General features: G+C 54.3%; 2 protein-coding genes, 1 long non-coding RNA gene and 1 other non-coding gene across 12 annotated transcripts; 2 read left to right on the forward strand and 2 right to left on the reverse strand.

Annotated features, from left to right (window-relative positions):
• Window positions 1–132: 132 nt before the first annotated feature.
• Window positions 133–3727, reverse strand: E130317F20Rik (RIKEN cDNA E130317F20 gene). Its single transcript, NR_029447.1, has one exon. It is a non-coding gene; the product is annotated as an RIKEN cDNA E130317F20 gene (long non-coding RNA).
• Ptbp1 (polypyrimidine tract binding protein 1) lies at window positions 3188–13191 on the forward strand. 5 transcript variants are annotated; one of them, NM_001077363.2, is made up of 14 exons: window positions 3188–3477; window positions 5260–5290; window positions 7508–7580; window positions 7708–8027; window positions 8108–8278; window positions 8358–8468; window positions 8537–8711; window positions 8873–8950; window positions 9580–9725; window positions 10770–10803; window positions 11205–11297; window positions 11409–11625; window positions 11734–11811; window positions 11901–13191. In NM_001077363.2, the coding sequence occupies exons 1-14, from the start codon at window positions 3470–3472 to the stop codon at window positions 12031–12033; spliced, it is 1668 nt and encodes a 555-aa protein (NP_001070831.1). In that variant the 5' UTR covers window positions 3188–3469; the 3' UTR covers window positions 12034–13191. The 5 variants fall into 5 exon arrangements, 3 of the variants coding, with proteins under 3 accessions (NP_001070831.1, NP_032982.2, NP_001269942.1); NM_008956.3 differs by lacking the exon at window positions 8873–8950; NM_001283013.1 differs by lacking the exon at window positions 8873–8950 and having other exon boundaries at window positions 7828–8027.
• Window positions 9231–23714, reverse strand: Plppr3 (phospholipid phosphatase related 3). Of its 5 annotated transcripts, NM_001170935.1 has the most exons (9): window positions 22776–23390; window positions 16144–16329; window positions 15928–16063; window positions 15591–15786; window positions 15424–15481; window positions 15168–15341; window positions 14544–14937; window positions 11191–11236; window positions 9231–10552 (listed from the first exon to the last, which is right to left on the reverse strand). In NM_001170935.1, the coding sequence occupies exons 1-9, from the start codon at window positions 22848–22850 to the stop codon at window positions 10453–10455; spliced, it is 1365 nt and encodes a 454-aa protein (NP_001164406.1). In that variant the 5' UTR covers window positions 22851–23390; the 3' UTR covers window positions 9231–10452. The 5 variants fall into 5 exon arrangements, 4 of the variants coding, with proteins under 4 accessions (NP_001164406.1, XP_030100879.1, XP_006513549.1 ...); XM_030245019.1 differs by lacking the exons at window positions 9231–10552; window positions 11191–11236 and adding an exon at window positions 23612–23714 and having other exon boundaries at window positions 13537–14937; window positions 22776–23494; XM_006513486.4 differs by lacking the exons at window positions 9231–10552; window positions 11191–11236 and having other exon boundaries at window positions 13537–14937; window positions 22776–22863; window positions 23045–23469.
• Mir6910 (microRNA 6910) lies at window positions 11343–11408 on the forward strand. The gene has a single exon (NR_105875.1). It is a non-coding gene; the product is annotated as a microRNA 6910 (primary transcript).
• Window positions 23715–24929: the final 1215 nt, after the last annotated feature.

Consider the following 24929-nt stretch of genomic DNA (forward strand, 5'->3'; position numbering starts at 1 on the left):
AGAGGCAGGCAGATTTCTGAGTTCGAGGCCAGCCTGGTCTACAGAGTTCTAGGACAGCCAGGACTACACAGAGAAACCCTGTCTTGAAAACAAAGAAACAAACAAAAATTTATAATTCACACACAAGCAGGAGGGTGTGGTGGCCCAGGCTAGTCAGGTCATGTTTCTGAGAGGTTAAGACAGGAGGGTCTCAGCCTTTAAGGTTCCTTCCTAGATCCCCAGTAACCATGACAACAGGGGCTCAGCAGTTCTGAAGTCCTGGGCTCCATCCCCAGCAAGGCAAACAAACAAGAAATAACAACCTGTAGACGATTTCCTTTGGTGGAGACACTGGCCTTGTTTCCCTTTTATAGAGGAATAAACTGAGGCTTGTGTCTATCTTCCTTGTATTGTTCTGAGAGTTTCACTTGGCCCTGGCTCTGAGGGCCCCTCTTCCCTGCCTCCATCTCCTCCTACAGGGGAGTATCACTTTCCCTGGTAACAAGCAGGCTAGTGTGCCTCTCAGACAAAGGCCAGGTGAGCTGTCCCTCCTCACCTCAATCATTCATGAGCAGCAGCTGGCAAGGCTGAGGTGGGCGCTGGGCAGGCTGGAGACAAAGTCAGGCCAACCATGTGGAAGAGCTAAACAATGCAGTGTCTTCCCCAACAGGTGTTCTGCAGAGACAGGGAGGCAGTAAAAATGACTGCTCACTAAACCATGGTTCTCTCCCAAAAGCCAGCCCACTTGAGGACATTTGGGGTGCAGGCTTCCTAAGCCATTCGCAACCTTGAGATGGGTTACTGTGACCAGCGATGGTTGGGGCCCTGGGCGTGATCAGTGAGCAGCAAACACGGGTCTAGTTGGGCGGGGTGGGAGTGAGCTCCAGCCCTAGCACCACAAAGGTTCTTTGTAGATGCAGTTCAGGGTCCCGAAACTGAAATTATCCAGGCCGGATTTAGTAGGAGACAGTCTGAAGACAGAAGCACACACAGGGACTCTGTCACAAGTCCCGGACACTTGGAGCTCCAGAATCTGGGAGACAGAAAAGGCACTTCCTGTGCAAAGCCCGGCCTCAGACTTCTGGGCTCCAGATGCAAGGCTCACATCTGTGACGTTAGAGGCAGTCCATTGTGGGCGCTGCATCACAGCAGCAACACAGAACATTAATCGTTTTTAAAATATGCTCTGGCAGCTTTGAAAAAGGAAGCCAGGATCTCCTGTGTGCTGGGCCAGTGTCCTAATGCTGAGCCATACTCCCAGCCCCTAACTGAGGCATTCTAGGCTGGGGCTCCACCCCTGAGCTACACTCAACTCATTGGGGAATTCTAGGCTGGGGTTCCACCCCGGAGACACACCCCTAGGCCCTCTTTGGGGGGTTCAAAGCAGAGGTTCCCCCTCCCCCTGCCCTCTTTACTATGTTGACCAACCTGGTCTTGAACTCACTCTGGCTAGGCATAGAGGCACAGACCTGTCATTTCACCACAGGATTCGGAAACAGGACAATCACTGCTGGCCAGTCTGAGATATGAATTCCAGGACAATCTGGGTCACAAAGTTGAGAATTTGTCTCAAAAACAATTCTAGCTGGGCATGGTGGCACACACCTTTGATTCCAGCACTCAGGAAGCAGGGGCAGTGGATCTATGTGAGGCCAGCCTCAGGCTGGGTCTCTGCAGCGCAGGGGTTGGGATTCGGAATTAAATGTTCCCCACTGGGTAATGGAGGTCTGATTCGGATCAGGAAGCAGATAAGGAATTGAAGGTGAACAAGACCATTCAGTGGTTCCGGGAAGCAAGGCGTGGTGGGGCTGGCCATTAACTCAGGAGGCAGATCTCTGGGCCTTAGAGGCCAGCAGGAGTTCGGTATAGCCAGGGCTACACACAAACCGTTTTCATAAGAAAGGTTCTGGGAGGTCTCTGAAATGGCTTTCAACAAACTCTGCTAGTGTAGACCTGTGCTTCTTGGACATGAGCAGCCTCCAACTTCACTGGCAGCCACCCGTGCAGGTTAGCTTCTGAGGGTGGGGCTCCTGCTTGGCACCAGCCACCCAGAGAACAAAAACTGGCAGCCAACCTTATCCCTGATGGTCCAGCCAGGACCTGATGGGAGTCCCAGAGGGCTCAAATCCTATGCCTTGTTGTGTGTGTGTATGTGTTTTCTAAATCCGCGAGACGGTCCTGATTAGTGATTCTGGGCCTTCAAGCTAGCTGCTGTGCCGGCTGGCTGGGGCCTGAAAGACCTCACTCCCAGCGCGGCCTCCATGGAAATCGGCAGCCGCCCCTAATCCAGGCTGGAATCCTCTGGCACCAAGCCCGCGTTGGGGCTCCAAGGCTGTTGGGCCCCTGGCCAGATCTGCAAGGAAACCAGTATAGCCGCCAGCCCCTTTGCCCCGCCTCCCACGAGCCCTGTATTACAGAAAAGGGAGGCCAGTGCTCTGGGCTCACCTCCCGTGCAGGGCGGAGGAGAAACTTTTCCCCCTTGCCTGGCTTTTTTTTTTTTTTTAGCAGATAACCAGGCAGACAAGAATCCGGATAGTTTGTGCCTTTGGGAGTCCTACCAAAGGATCTGTTTTATAGCCTGCACTAGGCCTTGGAGAACCCGTCTTGCTTTGTGATACCCCAGGACTGGAAGGCAGAATCCTGGCTGCTGGGGTGAAGGTACAAGAGGGCGGAGTTTCGTCCCTCCAGTGGATTCTGCGGCTGCTGAGTTTGTAGCCTCGTTTCCCCAGCTTTAGGCAGAACCAGCCACACTGCGGCTCCTTTCCTCGGTTTCCCCATCCCTGCGACACAGATGGAGCTTGGCTGCTGTGGGTAGACAAAAGACGGAAAGAGATGATTCACAATCTAGTCGCGACTGCGTCTATGAAGCACGTGGCCTCCACCTCGTTGCGATCTAGTCCAGGAGAAACTCGGTTGAAAGGCCAAATTCTGGCCACGTGACCACAAGCAAGCTAGGGCAATACGGGGTTTTCTGCCCGCTTCTAAGATGGCGAAGCAGCTTGCTTTACTCTCACGTTGGAGGCTAACGGCTTCCAGTGCCTGCTTGCAATATGGAGGCAACCTCCAGAATGCACGCTTCTCTGCGTCTGACCCGCCACGTACCCACTCTCAAGATGGCGTCCCACGGGTCGAACAAAGGCTCGCTCATTGGCTCAGATGGTATCACGTGCGTCTACTCATTCACTCCCTCCCCCTCCCCCACCGGCCGTTTCCGTCTTCCGTCTTGACTGACGGCCGTCCCGCCCAACAGCTGTCTGCTGTCTGGATGCGTTTCGCCCTTGGAGTAACCTTTTGACCAATAGAAGGCCCTGGCGGGGGCAGGCGGGGTTGACCACGCCCACAGACCGCAGCGGGAACCAATGAGGATCGCGCGCGGGGGACGTGTGCGGGCGTCTCCGCCATCTTGTGAGTCTATAACTCGGAGCCGTTGGGTCGGTTTCTGCTATTCCTGCGCCTCCGCTCCGTTCCCCGCGGGTCTCTTCCGTGTGCCATGGACGGGTAAGTCCTGCCGCGCCCCTCGCACGCCGCTCCGCTCACCACTCCGTCCCAGCCATCGCTGCCGCGCGCGTGGACTTTTGGCCCCCGCCGATCCCTCTAACCGCTGCAATGGGCGCGTGCGTGTGGCCTCGTTCCGCGTGGCGCGCTCGGAATCCCGGGCGTCTGAGGCCCTTAAGGAAGCCGGTTGGCTTAGGGCGACCGCACCCAGCTTTCGGCTCCCCTTAAGCCCCTCGCCCAGCGCACTTCCGGTGCCCGCGCGGTTCATCCGGAGGAACCCAGCGCCCCCCTCCCGCCCTCCGCGTGCACGCGCGCTCCCTCCGGTGAGACGCGCTCACTCGGAGCGGCTCGGCCGCTGCGATCCTTCCCGCCTGCCGTGCTCCAATCCGGCCGGCTCGCCCTGTGCCCCGAGCAATGTCGCTTCGCACGCCGCATGCGACCCCGGGTGCGCGCGCGTAGTAGGGCGCGCGCCCTGGTGCGGGCACGCGCGCGGACCTGTGCCGAACGCGCCCGCCCTTCCCGCCTGGGGGGAGGTGTCCGGAGGAGGCCTCCAGGGCCCCCCATTGGAGGGGCGGGTGGGCCAGAGTGAGGTTCAGTTCGGTCTCCGGTGTGGGCGCCGGCCTGGCATCCGTATCTCCCACATGCTTCCCGGATGCCCCCTCCACTGGCAACTTTTTGTAGTTTTCGGTTTGTTTTGGAGACCGGATCTCATTGTAGGCTGGTCTGAAAGATCTGCTTGCGCTTGCCTCTGCTTGCGTAGTGATGGGACTAAAGGCCTGCGTCACCAGGCCCCGACTTTTTTGTTGAAACTTTTTGTTTGGCTTTTGGATAAGGACTGGCCTTGAATTCCTGATTTTCCCCACCTTAACCTCCCTAGTGCTTTGAGTCACCAGGCTTAGTAAGCGGCTTTCCTTTTAACACGATTCTGAAAAGTAGTTTGGCCTAGCTTCAAGCTGAGTACCTATGGCAGTCCTCCTGCCTCAGCCTTCTAAGTGCTGAGATGACAGACAGGAGTCTCCAGTTGCCTCCTTTGAGCAACTTACCGAGGATCTTTGAGCGGGGTGTGGTGGTGCACACCTTTAATCCTGCCAGAGATAGGCAGATCGAAGTGAGTTCTAGAAGGGAGTGCAGAGAAATGTCGCAAAAGATTCTTTGAAAACAGTAAACCAAGCAGAGGGTTACACATACCCCAGCCACCACTTCTGGTGGAATCCCTTCACGAGGCAGACCCCTGAGAGCCATTTGGTAACCTGCCAGCTGTGGTAGGCTTGCTGCTGCCTGTAAGCAGGCTAGGTGTGAGGCGGCAGGGTGCAGTCACGAGGGGCTGGGGTTGATCAGTAACCTAGGGTGTATCCCGGCAGCTCTGTTGGTTTGTAAATGGTAACAAGGCCACTTTGCCTGCCATCAGCAGTGTGGCCCTGGAGGAGCTCCCAGCCCCCATCAGGAAGCACTGTCTTGGGCTGCTCCTTACCTATATTTCAGGCTCCCTGGCGTTGTAGGATGCTCAGGAGTTGAGTTTTGACCCAGGTCACTGGTATGCTTTATAAAAACTGGGCTTTTTTTCTTTCCTTTTCTTTTTTTTTTTTTCCTGTACTAAAACTGGATTTAATGTGTTGAAAGGCAGGGTCTGGGTCCTGTGTGGAAGAAGGGAGGGTCTTCAAGGACAATGATGGCCCTCTTTCAAGTTGAGACTCAATGGATGGCTCACTTCCCTGCCTTTCTAAGCCGGACTGGCAGAGGGCCCTACAGGCCACACAGTGCTGATGTCTACTTTTCTCTCCACAGCATCGTCCCAGACATAGCAGTCGGTACAAAGGTAGGTGTCTCTAGCTTGGCATTGTACCCCATTGTAGTCAGAGTAAAGGCTTGCTTATTGCAGAGGAGCCTGCCTTAGTCCAGGGTCTACAAAGACTCGGAGGCGGAAGATAGCATGGATGCATGTAGACCTGCCGTCCAAGAGTTTTGAGGGCTTAGGACCCTTTTGTGGGTCTGGTGATTCTGTCTTTGTGCTGGCCTCTTTCTGGCTGGCTTTGCCTTGTCCTGCCCTGCTGCCTTCATCTAAGCAGTGAGTTCAGGCCTGTGGACACTCCATTTGGTGTTTCCTCTGTGGGTTTGGTTTGAAAGGCTGTGGCATGTTCTAAGGTGAGACTGAGTTACCACCCATTTGGTGTTGTTTTCCTGTGCTGTCCAGGCAGTTCTCAGGCCTGCTCTCCAGCGGGTGACTCCTGCCTCAGCTTCTTGAGTGTCTGGGGAGACAGACAGTAAGTGTATTTCAGTCTCAACGGTACTTTGGGCTGAAGCCTGGAGCTAGAAGGGTTGCAGGTATGCTGTCTTGAAATGGTGTGGCAGATGTGTTTGTGTCAGGATTGGTCTTACTGTGTTAGGTGGGCTATTTAGATTTGCCTGTAGTTTGGGGTTTCTCCGTCAAAGGCCATCTCAGCTGCTGCCATCTGATTTGCTACCAGGCTGCTGTCTGGACTAGTTTGACTTTTCTGTGAGTGGACGCTGTCTCCATCTGCCTGGTGATCTTCCCTCAGATAAGTGTGTGTTCAACAGTGGGGGAGGGAGCCCCACTTAGTTTAGGTCCAGACCTGCAGGTGACAGAGTACTGTCTGGGCAAAGCTGCTGCTGACCTGGATTGCCCCATGGCCACTTGTCTACACGGGACTCAATTCTAGCTAGCCGCAGATGGCATACTGGGCAAGTTAGCAGGGAGCTCCAGGTGAATACGTGGGCCAGGCTTCTTGCTCTGGGACTGCGAGTGGATTGGGACTATCTATCTCTATGGCAAGCATTTGGGAAGGCTGGGCTGACCAGGGGCTCTCCTGTGCTGTGGCATCATATGCTTTTGTCTGCCTAGATGCGTGGGGCTGTTGGCCTACGTGGCTGGAGTTTCCTCTGACTGTAGTGGGCTCCCTGGCGTCTATGGGGAGACTGTTAGGGCTCTGGCAGCCTGCCAGGAACAGAGCTGCAGGAAGTAAGTACTGCTTCTGTTGCCCTGCCCAGAGGGAAGCCACCCCCACTAAGGTCAGCATAAGGGACTTCATGGGTAAATAAATGGTGGCCTGAAGGAAGTGGATTTTGCAGCTCAAGTGATATGGACATGAGATTCTGAGTTTGCATGTCATGGTCTTGTCTACAGGCGGGGCAAGTCCAAGACCCCATCAGCAGTCCTTGCTCCTGAGACCTTAGTATGGCCAGGACTGGGTAGGATGCTTCAGAATGGTGCAGGTTGTGAGATGCTTGGGTTTAGTTTACCCTTTCCACCTAGGGTGAGTAGTGGGCATGGCAGGTGCTGGCTGTGAGGTCTCTAGACCTGTCAGTTCACCATGGGTGTCCTGCTTCTTTCATAGGCTGGCATTGTTGGAGGATCCAGACCAGTGCCCTAGACAGTGTTGGGTGGGCAGTGATGGGGCGGTGGGGTAAGGGGGGTGGTCCTTGGATGAATATGGTCCTGAGTCCCTGAGTGTTTACCTTCAGGGTTTGGCTGCCTGGGAGTGGACAGCCAGAGAGCTCTGTCTCATGAAACCTCTGTCTGAGGCGCCATGTCCTGCCTCATTTGCTGTCCTGGTTGAAATCTCTTCTGTGATATCCAGGGTTGGTTCGGCTAAAATAATGAATAAATTGCTTCTAAGAAGGGGGTGTCTCCTTACCATGGGGTCAGTTTAGGAGGTCCCGAGTGAGCTGCTTATACCCCTGGATGGTACTCACGGGTATAAGCATAGTCCATTTTCCTTCTGGAAGATGACAGGACACCAGGGCTGGGGCAGCAGCAGGGCCCCACTTTGTTTCTGGGGAAACTGCCAAGCAGCTCTGCCGGGAGGGTACCGTGAGGCCTACAGCTGTGCACTCTAGACAGACAACCCGCCAGGAAGGGGCCTCCCACATGGCTGCTGGCACAGGGCCCTAGAAGTGACAGCAGTAGCTGGTAGTGAGCACTAAAGCCAAAGGCTGGGGGGGGGGCGCCCACCGTGCAAATGGGAATGCAGGAAAGGAATCAGCCTGGAACTAAGATTCCATGCTCTCTTCTCAGCGGGGATCCGACGAGCTCTTCTCCACGTGTGTCAGCAACGGCCCCTTCATCATGAGCAGCTCTGCCTCAGCAGGTAAGAGTGCCTGGGTGCCCTAGGGAGTCCTGCCTTGACAGGTACAGGGCGAGCTGGGAGAAAGGACCTGGCAGAGGCAGGAAGGAGGCCCGCATGCAGCCTCCCAAGTGCACCTATCCCTTTTCAGCCAATGGAAACGATAGCAAGAAGTTCAAAGGTGACAACAGGAGCGCAGGAGTCCCTTCCAGAGTCATCCATGTCAGAAAGCTGCCCAGCGATGTCACTGAGGGCGAGGTCATCTCCCTAGGGCTGCCCTTTGGAAAGGTTACCAACCTTCTCATGCTGAAGGGGAAGAACCAGGCCTTCATTGAGATGAACACAGAGGAGGCTGCCAACACTATGGTTAACTACTATACATCGGTGGCGCCAGTGCTTCGTGGACAGCCCATCTACATCCAGTTCTCCAACCACAAAGAGCTCAAGACCGACAGCTCGCCCAACCAGGCAGTATGTCTGCTGGGCAGGTGGGTGGGTGGCCAAGCTCCTCCCTCAGGCCTGGGTCACAGCTCATGGTGGTTCCTCCACAGCGTGCCCAGGCAGCCCTGCAGGCTGTAAACTCCGTCCAGTCTGGAAACCTGGCCTTGGCAGCGTCCGCTGCTGCCGTGGATGCAGGAATGGCAATGGCAGGGCAGAGCCCAGTGCTCAGGATCATTGTGGAAAACCTTTTCTACCCAGTGACCCTGGACGTGCTGCACCAGGTGAGTGCGTGCCCTGCACCTGGTGCCTGGATTCCCACTTGGTCGGCCCCAGCTAGAGTTCACACATCCTCTCTTGCAGATCTTCTCTAAGTTTGGCACCGTCCTGAAGATCATCACGTTCACCAAGAACAACCAGTTCCAGGCGCTGCTGCAGTATGCTGACCCTGTGAGCGCCCAGCATGCCAAGCTGGTGAGTAGGACTTGCTTGGGTGGGCAATCCTATGACTGGCCCACGCACTCACCTATGGCTCCCCACAGTCCCTGGATGGCCAGAACATCTACAACGCCTGCTGCACGCTGCGCATCGACTTCTCCAAGCTCACCAGTCTCAATGTCAAGTACAACAATGATAAGAGCAGAGACTACACTCGACCTGACCTGCCCTCTGGAGACAGCCAGCCTTCACTAGACCAGACCATGGCAGCAGCCTTTGGTAAGATGCTGTACTGAGACACACCAAATGAACAGGGGTGGGACAGGCCACCTAGCTGTCAGGGCACCCTGGCACTGCACAGCCCAGCCACTCAGCAGTCCTGCCCGTGCCTGGCCCAGCCGTGAGGTGAGGTGCAGTGATTAGTGTCTGTTTGTTTCTAGGTGCGCCCGGCATAATGTCAGCCTCTCCGTATGCAGGAGCCGGGTTCCCTCCCACCTTTGCCATCCCTCAGGCCGCAGGTATTCACGCTCATCCTGACCCCAGCGCCTGCATGCCCACACAGCCCCATAACTGTCCATAGACCGGGATGCCACTGGCCCCAAGTGTTAGGCCCCAGGCCCCCTTCCTTCTGGGGAGAGGGGAAGGGGCCTCCAGAAGCATCCACAGGCAGCTAGGGCAGGGTAGTCTCAGGCAGGGCTGGGCCAGGTGCCCTGTGCTGGCATTACCAACAAGCCTCTAATCACTCAGTCTTTGGTCTGGTTCCCTTCAAGCACCTCTGGCGAGGACGAGGACGCAGTGTCCCTAGTAGATTGAATTTAATGGCCTGGTAAGCAAGTGGCCTCCAGAGCTGAGGAGCATGGGCCTCTGGCCTCCGCGTGCCGCCGGAGCATGCATGGAGGAATGGGCGCCGCATGCGTGCACAGCCGGGCAGATCTGTGGCAGGCCCTGCTTGCAGAGGGCCAGTGTCAACCAGAGCTTTTGTGCTATTGGGCGCATGCAGTCTGATCACACCAGGACTGGCCGTGGAGTCAGGCAGTGTGGCCTCTTGTGCAGGCCATAGCCAGGCGACACCTCGTGGCTGTGTTTGAGACCTGTCCCATCTTGGTGTAGACACCCAGGCTCACATCTATACTATCTTCCTTTGCAGGCCTCTCTGTCCCTAATGTCCATGGAGCCTTGGCCCCCCTGGCCATCCCGTCTGCTGCTGCTGCTGCTGCGGCCAGCCGCATTGCCATCCCAGGGTTGGCAGGTGCTGGGAATTCTGTCCTTTTGGTCAGCAATCTGAACCCTGAGGTATGTGGGTATTGCTGTGCTCTGCTTATACATGGAGTAGTGGTGGGGTGCTGACTGACCACAAGTCAGGGTGGGGGAGCATACTGGATGGCAAGCAGGGTTTCTGGGTGTCCCAGGCGCCGTGTGGGTATAGGCGTGCTGCCCCTCTATCTGCCACTGCTGGCCTCCGCTCCTTCCCAGCTGCTCTGAGGTTTTCTGTTTTCCTCTCAGCTCCATTCGCACCCTGGCCCTCAGTGCTCAGAGCCGCGGTGTTTTTCTTGCTGTACAGACAGTCTGTTAATTTGGGGCATGGCAAGGAGGCCTGGGAGTGCCGGTCGGAAGGGAGGTGGTGGCTCAGGCTTGTGCTGACCAGGCAGTCTCTGGCTGGTGCTCTGTAGAGCCCAGGTAGCCCTTGAGGCTCAGCATTGCCTTTCCAGGAACAGGTCTGTGCACGCAGTGCCTCAGGCTGCTCTTTGGCTCTGGTGGAGCTCCATGCCGGCCCTGTTCCAGCCAGTTCTCTCTGGCTCAGCCTGAGTCCCGAGCTCAGCCTGCCACCTGGGAACTAACAGGCACCACTCCTTGCCTCAGTCCTTAGTCTCAGCCGCAGTGCTGACCCACGGTCCTCCGGCCTGCGTGCAGTGCTTCTCCTTGCATGTGTGAATGTGTGTGTGTGAGAGTGTGTGGGTACGTGCGTGCGTGCGTGCAGAACACTGCCTCGTTTCCTACGTATTTACTGACCTGTGTTTTGCTACTTTTTTCTTTCCTCCCCTCCCCTCCCATTTTTTTTCTTGCCTGATCCGGAATTTCTTTGCCAACTGACTGCACGGTTCTTCTGCTTCCTGTTGTTGCTTGAAACAAACAAAACATAAATCAATAAAAACAAAACTCCCCTCTCAAACCCGCTCTCCGGAAACCAACCTGCCCTTGAATATTAACATCCTGACAACTTCATCATCATGAACCTGCTCGCCTGCGGGGACTGTCTTCCTCGTGGACGATTGGCACTCGCCCCCTTGACCTCTCCCTCTCCCTGTCCCCTGCTGCCTTCCTCTGCTGTCTCTAAAGAGAGTCACACCCCAAAGCCTCTTTATTCTCTTCGGTATGTTATTCTCCCTTTTATTACCTTGGTTTCGTTTTAATTGGTTATTTTACACCCTGCTATGTACTATTGAGTTTGTGTTTGGCCTTCTGCCTCGGTCCGTGGTTTGCTTCCGGTTTGCGGATTGTACTGAGTAGACACGCATGGTTACCACCCTGCATGCTTCCAGAGCTAAGCGTGTCAGTAGCATGTGATCGTGGCTGTTCTGACAGCTGTCTGGAGTCTGAGACTGCCGGAGCGCAGCGTGTGTTAGCAGGCCTTGGGCTGTGAGACACAGGCTCCCAGTGCCCACTAAACAGACCTGGCCCACTGGGAGCTGGGGACTCGACGGGTGGGTAATGAGTGGGTGGGAGAGGTTAGGAGACCAGACAGCTTAAAGACTCTTACCCTGGGTTTCCAAGGCGTCTACGGTGATGTGCAGCGGGTGAAGATCCTGTTCAATAAGAAGGAGAACGCACTTGTGCAGATGGCAGACGGCAGCCAGGCCCAGCTGGGTAAGGACCACCACAGGGCACAGGCTTGTGCTTGAAGCTTTGGTTGCACCTGGGGGTAGGGCACCAGTGGGCAGAGTGTCCTGCTGCTCATGGTTTCCACCCTTTGTCCAGCCATGAGCCACCTGAACGGGCACAAGCTGCACGGGAAGTCAGTGCGCATTACACTGTCCAAGCATCAGAGTGTGCAGCTGCCTCGGGAGGGTCAGGAGGACCAGGGCCTGACCAAGGACTATGGCAGCTCCCCGCTGCACCGCTTCAAGAAACCAGGCTCCAAGAACTTCCAGAACATCTTTCCACCCTCAGCTACCCTGCACCTCTCCAACATCCCGTAAGTCAGCCAGAGGTCTTGTTTGTGGGTGGGCCACGAAGGGCTCCTGATCTCCCCCACCCCATCCCCGTGTGAGCCCAGGCCGATGGCTCCCGTCTGTCTCTGCAGGCCCTCTGTGTCAGAGGACGACCTCAAGAGCCTCTTCTCCAGCAACGGTGGTGTGGTCAAAGGCTTCAAGTTCTTCCAGTGAGTAAAGCCCTGCCTTTCGTCCTCCACCCTTAACCCTACCCCAAACCTGCAGGTTTAGCTGACTACCCCCCACTCCACCCCTGCAGGAAGGACCGCAAGATGGCACTGATCCAGATGGGCTCTGTGGAGGAGGCTGTGCAGGCGCTGATTGAACTGCACAACCATGACCTGGGCGAGAACCACCACCTGCGAGTGTCCTTTTCCAAGTCCACCATCTAGGTGCCTGTGGGCCTGCATCAGCTTCCACCATTCCAGAAAAGCCACTTTAAAAAGCAGCTGAAGTGACCTTACAGACCAGAGATTTTATTTTTTTAAAGAGAGATCAGTTTACCTGTTTTTAAAAAAATTAAATCTAGCCCACTCTGCAGTGGCAGGAAATGGCTTGGACCACAGAGGCCCAGTCAATCCCAGCACCATGCCTTGAGGGGCTCAGGCGTGAGGCCACAGCGGTGCCCCAAACATAGCCGCTTTCTGTGCCTTACAAACCAGCGTGCCTCATGGCCGTACACCCACCCTCTAAGGCCACCAGTTGTCTCTAGACCTGCAGGTGAGCCAGGTGGCCTATACATAGGCTCCCCAATGCTGTGCAAGAGCTGGGGCCACTCCCCTACACCCTTATAATCAAGTGACATGATTCTCCCATGTCCCTGGCCAGCCCGGAGGGTCCAGGCCATCCTCAGCTGCCGAGCCTCATTGTGACCTTTGTATTCTATTCCGTGTGGTCACAGACACCTGTGCCTAGCAATATTTCCACTTGACCAAATACCCGAATCTTTTCCATTTATATGCAAGAGATATAGTTTTAAGTAACTTTTTATAGCAATGATACAATTGTATGTGTGTATTCTGAGCTTCTATGTCCCCTGAGCTCCTTCCAGTGACCAACTTGCAGGTGGGCCCAGGCCAGGGCTGGAGAAAAAGCTCTGAGACTTGTGGGTTTCTACCTTCAAAATTTTGGACCAAAGTTTAGCTTTCTGCCCGCCTCTGACTGTGCCCAGTTGAGGGGCTGACCTCTAGGCCTTAATGTCCTCCTGCACAGCCACCTCTATCCTAGCCTGTTCCTGTGGGAGGGGTTCCCTGCACCCTGGTTCTGTGGAAGGCGTGGAAGAGTGTAAATATTTATGATTTTATACCTGTGGGGCTGAGGCGGTGCAGCAGTTTTTTATGGTGACAGATGTATATTTTGGTAACGACTACAGGCTCAGTATTGTCCTGGGGCCAGCCCTGGCCACATCTACCCCATCCCAGATGGTGTATTGGGGAAGGGGGGGGGGGCTTTCCATTAAAGCAGTTTTATAACCTCTGTCTTCCCTGAGCCCTTCATTCTGAGCTGTAGGCCAGGCTGGGCCTGGATTCAATAAACACCTGTGTCTTACACTCCTGCCTGTCATTGGGCGGTGGGGGGGGGGGGGGGGTGGTACCACGGAGCACAAAGGATGACAAGGGTGAGATGGCTCAGAGGGTAGTACCGACTGCTCTTCCAAAGGTCTTGAGTTCAAGTCCAAACCACATGGTGGCTCACAGCCAACCATAATAAGATCTGATGCCCTCTTCTGATGTGTCTGAGGTCAGCTACAGTGTACTTATGTATAGTAAGTCTTTGTGCCTGAGTGAGCAGAGGTCCTAAATTCCATTCCCAACAACCACAGGCAGGCTCACAACCATCTATCAGTACAGCTATGGTGTACTCACATTAAATCTTAAAAAAAATTCCAGACCACGTAATAGCATAAGTTTTTATTGGTGGGGCTGTAGACACCCCCAGCTCCCCTAATCCCCATCACAGTTTTGCCAGGCTTAGTCCTGGTACCTCCTGGCCTGCATCCTCCTATAATAACTTTCTGCCTCAGCCTCCACTTCTCTCTCTGCCAGCCCGCCCACCTGGCGCCTTAGGGTGGATTCTCTGCTGCCTGCACCTAGGGCCCCTTCACTTGCACCTGGTGGGGGCAGACCCTCCCCAGTGGCCAGGTTGACAGTGGCCACTGCCCCAAACCGGGGTTCTTCCTGGTCCACATCACTGACTGGAGACCCCGGGCCCATTCCAGGCTGTTTACAGCTGCTTCTGAAGCCGCGTGCCAGGTCCCCCAGCTCATAGCTACCCTCACCCTCCACTACTTTAGCCTTCCACTCCCAGGGTGTGCTGCCAGCAGACAGGTGCACCACTGGATGGTGAGGTGCATGGGCATCGATTGTAACAATGCTGGCAGAGTCACGGTCTGACGGGGACCTGTACTGGGAAGAGTCGGAGCTGGCACTGGAGGACGAAGCTGTCTCAGCCTTGGGGCCCCCTGCCGCCTTGGACATAGCGATGACCTGTAGTAGCCTGGGTGGGTTGGCCACCCGGGGCTGGGATGGAGCCACAGCCACTGGGCCCCCACCCTTCTCAGCCATTGACAGCCACTTGGCCCTCACTGATGAGCTGCTGCTCTTGGGTGACAGGCCAGCTCCAGCCTGAACGCCTTCCTCAGGGATGTGTACGAGGGGCTGGGGCCCTGGCCTTGGAGGCAGGATGACTCGGGGCCCAAGGCCTGGCCGAGCCTGGACAGTAGGGTAGAGTGAGGGTGGAACAGGCCCTTCCTCTTCCTCCTCTTCCTCCTCTTCTTCCTCCTCCTCCTCCTCTTCCTCTTCCTCCTCTGCTACCTGCTCTGCTGGGGCCCTCAGATGCACAGGGCTGGCTTCATCAGGCAGACCCAGGCCACGTCCCTCCAGGGATTTTTGCTTCCACTCACCGATAAGCTGCCTGGAACGGGAGGCATCAAGGGGCACGTGGATAGTCATGTGGCGCCGTGCAGGGTCATCCAGCGAGGGCGTGCTGACCCGGGGCAGTGTGTTGCTGAAGGTGACCATGCCTTCTTTGCCCATGGGGCTACGTGGGGCCAGCAGGTCCACATCCACGCTGGCTCGCTTCAGGCTGCCAAGAGATGTCTTCTCTCGAGCCACAGGCCGAGGCACGCCCTCTAGCCTCCCTGGAGGGCCCAGCTCATCGGTACTGACAGACTTATTCTGCTGATACATGGACTCATGGCCCCGCTGTGTCAGCGCTCGCAGGGCGTCCTTGGCAGGAGCTGGGGTAGGAACCTTTTCTGCAGGTGGTGCCTGGAAGTTGCCCACAGCGTGGCAGGCCTAGGGATGATAAGGGCTGGCATGAGGCTGTTATCCAGCAGGGGACAGCACCTGCAGGCCACAGGGAGGCACCAGCATTCTATGGCTAATGGGACTATGCAGAAACAGTGACAGGATGGTCCTTCCCTCAGGCCCCAGGCCACCAACCAGACTCCTTGGATGTTCTTGCCACTCAGCCTCCCTGCTCCCTGTCACCTCCCTCAGGCCTCCTCCTTAGCCGAGACCCTCACCAGGTAGGCAGCGATGCCAGCACCGATAAGAAAGCCAGCGTAGACGTCCACAGGGTGGCTTCGATACTGGGTGATCTGTGTGAGGCCGCAGACGCCCGCAGCAATGGCGAAGGCAAACACAAGGATGGGCTTCAGCAGCTTCGTGGTGTCCGAGATAACCGCGTTGAAGTACATCTAGCCAACGGGTGGGCGGGGTCAGGTCTTAGCTGCTGCCCACAGGTGGACACAGGGTGCAGCATCGGGGTCCATCACTCACCGACACGTAGACAGCAGCAAAGGCTGACAGAGTGGCGTGCTGGGACGGGAAGGTCTTCCTACAACAGGCACCATGTCAGTCCTGCTGGTCTGGGGGCAGCCACTCCAGGCCTGAGTTCCCCACCCACCCACTGCAGGGTGTTGGGGAGAGGGGGGCATCCAACGCACCTTGCTGACAGGATGGCATGGGTATCGTGGCCAGAGCAGATGTCCTGTGTGATGTAAGGGTTCGACTCACAGGAAGTGCCCAGCAGGGTGTAATTGGGTTTGCAGACCGTTAAGAAGAAAGGTGTGTGGTAGCCGGTGGCCAGCTGGATGACATCTGTCACCAGAGCCGTGGCACACAGGCCAAACACGTGTACACCTGAGGACGAGAGGGCCAGGCCAGGGGAAGGGAGCAGGGGGGAGGGGTGTTCCCCCAAGCCTGTCTACACCATAACCCCACCCCACCCCCGCCCCAAGAATGGGCTTCAAGGCAGGATCAGGGAGTTCCGCAGCCACTCACCCACAAAGCGCACTGTGCGCCGGAGGAAGGAGTTGAAGTTGCAGCCACCAGCGTTGATGCTGCCCTCCACGCCCCCTGGACCACGGCCCCAGAGCCTGGACTGCAGACAGTAGACCATGCCCTCGCCGACCATGATCTGCACCCCCAGAGACAGATAAGTCAGGTAAGGTCACAGTGAGGGCCTCAAGCCCCTGGGGCCCCGGCAGAAGTACTCACTGAGGCCGCAGGTGCAGCGAAGGCCAGGCTCAGCAGCATGAGCAATGGGATCAGCTCTTCATTTGTCTCCACATAGGGCATGGACAGGGCGCGGTCGTAGCACTGAAAGCCCACCTTGGCCGGCTTGAACAGGTCAGTCAGCTCCAGGAAGTACAGAGACACAATGGAGGAAGCCACGATGGGTAGCTGGGGGGTCATACAGTGGCCTGGGTCACTGGCCAGCCCACCATAGGCTTGGCATGGCCCACAGATCCACACCCTAATCCCTGCAGCTGCACTATACATAGGAGGAAAGAGCCATTCTGTACCCAAGCAGGGGTTTCATCAGCACCTAGACCTATCTGCCACCATCAAACGGAAACTGAAGGGGTTTTGGAAAAGCAGCTGTGTCAGATGGTGCTCTGCTGAGCAAACATGTAAAGGAATGTTTTCTTGAAATGGACACTGGTAAAAAAACTGTTTTACTAAAAGACAGACTTGTAAAGAAGTGCTTCACTAAATCAGTTACGGGTAAAAGGATGTTTTACTAAAGCAAACACATTAAAAGACACATGATAAAAGACTCTAAAAATACAATAAAAACTTCTAGTAATATATTGATGTAATTACTAGTAATATATAATTCTAGTAATATATTGATGGCTTCTTGTTTCTTCGAACTCGGGCAAAATGACAAAGTAATGTTGCCAGGCAGTGGTGGCGCACACCTTTAATCCCAGCACTTGGGAGGCAGAGGAAAGTGGATTTCTAGTTTGTTTTTCTTTGTTTGTTTTTGTTTTTGTTTTGTTTTGTTTTTTCGAGACAGGGTTTCTCTGTGTAGCCCTGGCTGTCCTAGAACTCACTCTGTAGACCAGGCTGGCCTCGAACTCAGAAATTCGCCTGCCTCTGCCTCCCGAGTGTTGGGATCAAAGGCATGCGCCACCACTGCCCGACCCAGGTGGATTTCTGAGTTCGAGGCAAGTCTGAGTGAGTTGCAGGACAACCAAGGCTACACAGAGAAACCCTGTCTTGAAAAACCAAAAACCAAAACAAAACAAAAAGACAAAGTAATGTCAGCTGATAGACATTCATGTAGAGCTTTGCTAAGACAAGCTCACGTACTAAGATAAGACATGTAATGTTTGAAGAGTGTAAATAAGACTCAATAGACTTTGGGGATTACTGATAGAGCCAGCTCTACAATGCCTCTTAGTCTCACGTCTTCACTCATCTCTGTCTTCACTCATCTCCACTTTGTTAAAAGACACAAGGAAGGACTCTTCCTGGTGTCCCTCCTACTAACTTACGCCAGTTTGACTAAGGCCTGACTGCTTCCATTAGGTTGTGTCACCACTACTATTATCTCGACACTACTAAACTAGACTACTAATATATCGATCTATAATGTATTTACAAGATTTACAATTGGATTGAGCTGCTGCTACTGACCTATAAGCTAAACTACTAATTTCCTGACAATACAGATAAGATTTACTCCAACAAACAAACAAACCCATTTCCAAACAAGTCTACTTTCCCAATAGCACAATACTCTTTCTGTTCCACTACCTCTGGTAGGTGATAGACAAAAAAAAAAGGGTAAAGTGTTTTAAAAAATTAAAAGTGAGATTAAAAGATTTAAAACTACACACCCATCCATCCACCCACCCTTCTACCATCCACCTATCTGTCCATCCATCCTTTCACCCATCCACCCATCCTTCTACCTACTCACCCACCCACCCATCCATCCACCTATCATTCACTTACCCATGCATTCATCGATTCATTGTCCACTGCTCACCTATCTTCCATCCGTCCTTCTATTCATCCACTCATCATACATGCACACATACAATCCATTCCTACTTCTCTGCCAGCCTCCCTAGGTTTCTGCTCATAGCCCCACCCCTTACCAGGATGTGCCCTTAGTCAGTCCTGCTGACCAGCCCTTCTTAGAGCGCCTTCCCTAGTGGCATTTCCATGTCCCTTCCTCGGCATTCATCACCTAGTGTGTGGCTGGTGCTGAAGTTCCTTACTCACACCTGCGTCCTCTCTACCCTGCAGGTGTGTGTCCCCACCACTCCAGGGGACGATGCCAGCATCACTGCTCCCTTCCAAAGAATAGGGAGCCATGGCTCCTGAAAGCAGAGCTCTTGGGGTCAAGCAGAGCAATGACTGTCACCGAAGGTACTGAGAAAAGTGGCCTGAGGGAGCTGTGTAAATGGCAAAGGAACATCCAATTTATTGATTCATTTCTGTAGCACCTCCAGCTGGTCTCAAACTCACTCAGCTGCTGAGGTTAACCCTGAACTCCCGATTCTCCTTCATCCTCCTTCTGAGTGCTGGAGATGCAGCTGTGGACAGTCACCGGCAGCTTAGGAAGCACTCATTGACCTCCTACTGTGCGCAAGGTCCAAGCTGGATGAATGAAATGGTGACAACAGCTGCCTGGGGTCTGTTGTGTGCCCCACTTTCCCCAGCTATAAAACAGGAAGGAATAACAGTCGTTTTGGGGTGTGTCTTGCACAAAGCTGTCATCTCAACGCTTAGGAGGCAGAAGCAGGAGGATTTTTGTGAATTAGAGGCCTTCACAGGTTTCAGGCCAGGCAGGGATACAGGATGAGACCCTGTGTCCAAATATTTAAATAAAAAAAAACCTTTTTTTTTTTTTAAGTTTTCTTGGCTCAAAGGTGAGAGTTATTCAAGTAAACAGGTAAGAGTCCAGACAGCCAGGCGGCAATAGACAGCAAGATGCACTCAGGTGGGCAGCCAGTGTGAGCCACTGGAAAGGGTTGGCAACAGAGGCCTGGACATAGCCTTAAATCAAAGCCATGGGGAAGTGGTGGTACATGCTTTGAATCCCAGCACTCCAGAGGCAGAGGCAGGAGAATCTCTGAGTTCAAGGCCAGCATGTTCTGCAGAGCAAATTCCAGGACAGCCAGGGCTACACAGAGAAACCCTGTATTGGGGGGAAAAAAAAATCAAGGCCAAGGCTGCTTAGAGAGATGGCACAGCAGTTAAGAGTCATTTTCTCTCTCTCTCTCTCTCTCTCTCTCTCTCTCTCTCAGATCTAAATAATTTATTTTCATTGTATGTGCATTTGTGTTTTGTCTGCATGTCTGTCTGTGTGAGGGAACTGGATCCACAGAGTTGCAGTTGTGAGCTGCCACATGAATACTGGGAATTGAACCTGGATCCTTCATAAGAGCAGTCAGTGCACTGTTGAGCCATCTCTCCAGCCCCACTGCTTGCTTTGCCAGAGGAACTGGGTTTGTTTGATTCCCAGTATCCTCAGGGCAACTCACAACCTTCTGTAACTCTAGTTCCAGGGACTTTCATGCCCTCTTCTGGGCTTCACAGGTTCCCACATGCATGTGGTGTTCATGACAAACAGCCATAAACATGAATAAAAATTAAGTGGCCAGGACTGGGCAATGGTAGTGTATATGCCTTTGATCCCAGCATTTGGCCAGGGCTACGTGCTGAGCCCCTGTTTCTTTTTTTTTTTTTTTTTTTTAAAGATTTATTTATTTATTATATGTAAGTACATTGTAGCTGTCTTCAGACACTCCAGAAGAGGGAATCAGATCTCGTTACAGATGGTTGTGAGCCACCATGTGGTTGCTGGGGTTTGAACTCTGGACCTTCGGAAGAGCAGTCGGGTGCTCTTACCCACTGAGCCATCTCACCAGCCCTGAGCCCCTGTTTCAATGACTAAATGTCAGTCTGGACTTGGAGCTGGGGCTCAGTGCATGCAGAAACGTCAGCCCTAAGGAGGGAGAGGCAGGAGGATCAGGAGTTCAGGATGAGCTTCAGCTACATAAAGAATTTGAAGCTGGGGCTGAAAAGATGGCTCAGCGGTTCAAAGCACAGCCTGCTCTTCCAGAGGTCCTGAGTTCAGTTCCCAGCAACCACATGGTGGCTCACAACCATCTGAAATAGGATCTGACGCCCTCTTCTGGTGGGTCTGAAGACAGCTACAGTGTAATCACATACATGAAATAAATCTTGGGAAAAAAAAAAAAGAATTTGAGGCCAATCTAGGTCCCTGAGACCGTGATGACGCTTTATAACGCTGCTGACCACATGTGTAGGAATGCTCTGTTTGACACTGTCTTCTGTGTTCAGCAAGCCACTCCCTGAGTTTTCCATGTAGTTTAAAAAGTCTCATGCAGAATACAGTAGGAGGCTGTGACCTGTGAGAACATTATCTCCTCCTTCTCCCTCTCTCTCCTCCTCTCTCCAGGGTCTCACTATGTAGCTGATCTAGAACTCACTTTGTAGACCAGGCTGGCCTTGAATTCAGAGATCTGTGTGTCTCTGGCTCCTGAGTGCTGGGATTAAAAGCGTGCGCCTCCACCGCCCTGCTCAGTTACTACTTGTCTTTATTTGTGCACGTGTGTATGTGAATGGGCATGGAGAAAAGAGGACAGTGGTGGGAATCTATTCTATCTTTCCATTATGCGGGCAGGTCCGAGGGACCCAAGGTTTGTCTGCAGAGGCCTTTACCAGAGCTGTCTTGTCAGCTCCTACATGCTCTTCTCCATGTAAGAGTTTCCGTGTTTGTTGGAGCCTCGGTTCCCAACAGAAGGGAACCAGCATCTGGACTGAAGATAAAGAAACAGTGTGTGAAGACAGCCGTAGGTCCGCACTCTGGTTAAGATCTGCTGCTCGCACGGTGCCAGGTGCCAGTGTGGGCAAACACAGCAGGGCGTGTGAACTGCTTCATTTCCCTCTGCCTGGAGTGGTGGCAGCACATGCCTGTCATCCTAGTACTTGAGAGGCTGAGGCAGGAGAATGGCTCTGACTTCTGGATCAGCCTGAGCTCCTTAAGGAGAATCAGTCTCAACAGAAACAGAACAGGGCCGGAGAGATGGCTCAGTGCTTAAGAGCTCTGGCTAAGCCGGGCGTGGTGGCGCACGCTTTTAATCCCAGCACTTGAGAGGCAGAGGCAGGCGGATTTCTGAGTTCGAGGCCAGCCTGGTCTACAAAGTGAGTTCCAGGACAGCCAGGGCTATACAGAGAAACCCATGGCAAGTATGCGTGCATGCACAAACACACAAGCACACACACACACACACACACACACACACACACACACACACACACGAGAACACGCACCTACACGCTCACGCATGCGCACACACTAAATAAGTATTTTAAAACCTTAAAAAATATATTAGAGGAAAACTTCCTTGGGGGGTGTGAACGGTTGGTTTGCACGTGCCTCAAGACCCCCGCACCACAAAGCAAGGTGGCCATAGTTGGGTGTGCAGGGTGAGGACACACAGACACTAGCAAGCTTTTAGCCCCATAAGAAAGCAATTGAGGAAAACACCCATCATTCCTCCTACATTCTGGCTCAACATACGCATCAGTGGGGGGGGGGGGGACGCGCTCCTAAGCACCTACACACAAATTCAAAAGGGATTTCAGATCTCAGCTCTGCATGGTGGTGTGTGCATGTCCAACACCTGGGAGGCGGAGACGGGAAAGCTGCTGAGATCCTGACCTGGATACATCTCAAACTCCAATCCAGCCCAGGCTGCAGAGTGAAATCTCAGATTGGGGTTGAGGACCTGGCTCAGCAGTAGAGCCCCTGCCTAGAATCCCCCAGGGAGGAGCTGGGGGCGTGGTCAGGGTAGAAACCCCTGCCTAGAATCCCCCAGTGAGGAACTGGGGGCACAGAATCCACCAGTAAAGGATGGAGGTGTGGTCAGGGTGGAGGCCCGCCTAGGATTCCCCAGTGAGTGGGGTGGGGGCGTGGTCAGGTGTAGACCTCAGGTCTAAGCTCCAGGTCCTGGATTCTGTAGCCAGCACTAAAGACATACATGAAAATCATTTTAAATTGAGTGAGGAAAAAAATAGCTGTAAAGCAAATTCTGGAAAGATTTCAAAGGATTCTGGTGAGAGTGGGTCTGAGGGGCTGGGCAGAGCCTTGGAGTGGGCTATAGTCACCCTTAAATGTCATGTTGGGACATAAGCATTCCCCCTAATGCTCTGTGGCTCACACAGGTCACCTGCTGAGGACAGAAGGCTGGGCTCCAGCCTGATCAGGGGCTTCTGAGACTCTGCCTGGCTCACAGCTTCTGCCATTCAAAGGAAACCGCAACCCTCCACACTTAGTATGCACCAAGTGAATGCATTTATTGTTTTCTATTTTTAGATGCTTTCAGCTCTCCACCACAGCTGTCTGGATTCACCGAGGGGTTGACGAGCTCTGGTGGAGATTGGGCGTGGGGCACACAGTCATGCCATTAGAAGAGTGCTTGAATTTAGACGCACCTCGGGTACTGCAGAGCCAAGTACCCAGCACCCACCCACCCTCACTAGTTGGGGCTTGTTCACCTCCAATGCCCCAATTTCCAGCACACACCCCCCCGCCCCCAATTGAGCTTCTCAACCCTGTCCTTAAAGGAACGCCCAGCATCCTAGCATTCCCCCATCTGTTCCCACATTCTAAAGGACCTTTCTGAGGCTTTGCAACTCCTACTCGACCTGTAAAACCCTGTGCCTTTGGAACCAGCCTCATCCCCATCTCAACTCCAGGTGGCCTGGTTCCGCGGTGCGGGTTCCTGTTCCTGCAGCATGAAGTGGACGGTCTCAGAAGCTCCCTGCCACGAAGATCTCTCACCGCGACCCCCACTCACCTCCACGAAATAAAAGCAAGGCAGGAGTGTCATGCTGTCCTTCGGCGTTTTATTCTTCTCCTTCATAGCAAGCATGGTGACGTTGGCGCTGTAGGCCGAGATTGCAGGGGGACAAAGGCAGGCTGGAGACTAGGAGCTGCGCAGATGGAGTCTCCAGGTGGGGAGATAAGGGTTAGCCAAGAGGGCTCGGGGAAACTGAGGCTGGAGCAGAGGGGGAACTTGGGGAAGGGAGAGGCCGGAGCCCCCGCGCGCGCACGCGGCTCGTTCACCTGGAGGGAGCAAGGAGGGCGGAGTCCCTTGCAAAGCGCGGACACAAAGCCAGGGTCCCCGCGTGGGAGGGACGCGAGGCCCGGGCGCGGTGTGCGGCGCGTGAGCTCTTTGTCTGCGCGCTCTGCAGCCCGCTCGGCCCCGCCCCAACCCCGCCCCCGGCTTGGGCGCCTCCGCCTCCCACTCTGCGGGTCTCAGGGTCTCTGGCCCTGCGCGGGGACCGCAATCTGGGTCTCGTCCCTGCCCCTTGCGCGTGCCTTCTGTGCGCCTTGCGCGAGCACGGTTGATCTCCGGGACCTAGGAGCGCGCGGCGCAGTGTGGGGAAGGCGAGATCCCGCGCCCCGCGCCTCCAGTTGCCTCCCTGCGTCTCACGGTCGCCGATTCCTCGGCCCCCACGCCTTCCGTGCCCGCGGCTCGCTGGAGTCCGTTTCCATGGTGAGGTCCCTGGGCGCCTGAGCAAAAGGAGACAAAGACACAGGGGTGGAGGGGCTGTCCTCTACCTTCTCTCCCCCTCGTCCCCGTCCCACCTCTCCTCTGTCCAACCACCAGGGCCACCTCACCCTCCTGACCCTGGGCAGTTGATGCCTTGAGGATAAAGGACTGTAATGTGCACTTATGCAGTGCTTGCTGTTTTCAAGGGTTTCCTCTCCACAGAGGCAGTCCTGTAAATGTACCCACTGGTTGACCCCACCCCATCCTGGATGGGACAAACTGAGGCCCTAAGATGTTAGATCGGAATAGTCACTATCTGCTGAGCACCTACTGTATACCAGGCCCTTAACAAACTCTTGTGACCCACTGGGAAGTGGGACTTAGGCTGACAGACCCTGCAACTCTCTGTTGAAAGCTGAGTGTAGTGGTACACGGCTGACGTCCCAGTATTCAAGAGGCTGAGTCTGGAGGATTGTTGTAAGTCCCAGCCCAGCCTGGCCTACACAGTGAGACTCTGTCTTAAAATCATTAAAAAGGGAGTGGTGTGGAGGCCAGAGCGATGTCTCAATCTGTAAAGCACTTGTGCTGCAGGCGTGAGGACCTGAGTTCGAATCCCTCTGCCCTGGGTACAGGAGGAAGGCAGGATCACCAGGACTCTCCAGCCACCATCTCACCTAAGCAGCAAGCAGCAAGCCAAGGAGAGACCCTGTCCCCAAAGGTCAGGTCAAGCTAGGGTTGGTCTCAGGGACCAAGAAGCCTGCTTGTGTTCCTCTCTCTTTCTGTGAGACTGGCGGGGGGATTCCATGGGGTCAGCCTGCATAGTGACACCCTCTTTCAAAAAAACCAAAAAGGGCCTTTGAAAGGACCCATGAGCACACAGAGGCTGTAGGGCTCACGTATAAACATGAGCACGCAGGACTGCAGGGCTCAAATATAAACACGAGCACGCAGGCACCGCAGGGCTCACGTATAAATATTATGGGTTTATTCTCACTGTCTCAATGCTTTCCCCAAACTGACTGCTGTGTTCCCAGACTCTACCTCAGCCTCATGTTTTCTGAGTTTCCTCATGGGAACAGCAAGCTCCCCAGGCCTGATGGCCATACAGAGACACCCAGCACAAAAGGAGCAGCAAAGAGGAGCTGGTGGTGTGTGTGCAGTTTTCAGTCACGTAAGGCAGGAGAATTGCTGTGAGTTTTGATATAACCTGCTCTATAGACTGAGATTGTGACTCAAAACAAAAAAAGAAATAAAAACAAAAACAGTGGGCCGAAGGTGGTGGCGCACGCCTTTAATCCCAGCACTCAGGAGGCAGAGGCAGGCGGATTTCTGAGTTCGAGGCCAGCCTGGTCTACAGAGTGAGAACCAGGACAGCCAGGGCTACACAGAGAAACCCTGTCTCGAAAAACCAACAAAACAAAACAAAACCCAACAAAACAAAACAAAAACAAAAAG

The sequence above is a fragment of the Mus musculus genome, chromosome 10 (genome assembly GCF_000001635.26).
Source record: "Mus musculus strain C57BL/6J chromosome 10, GRCm38.p6 C57BL/6J".
Taxonomy (NCBI): Eukaryota; Metazoa; Chordata; class Mammalia; order Rodentia; family Muridae; genus Mus; species Mus musculus.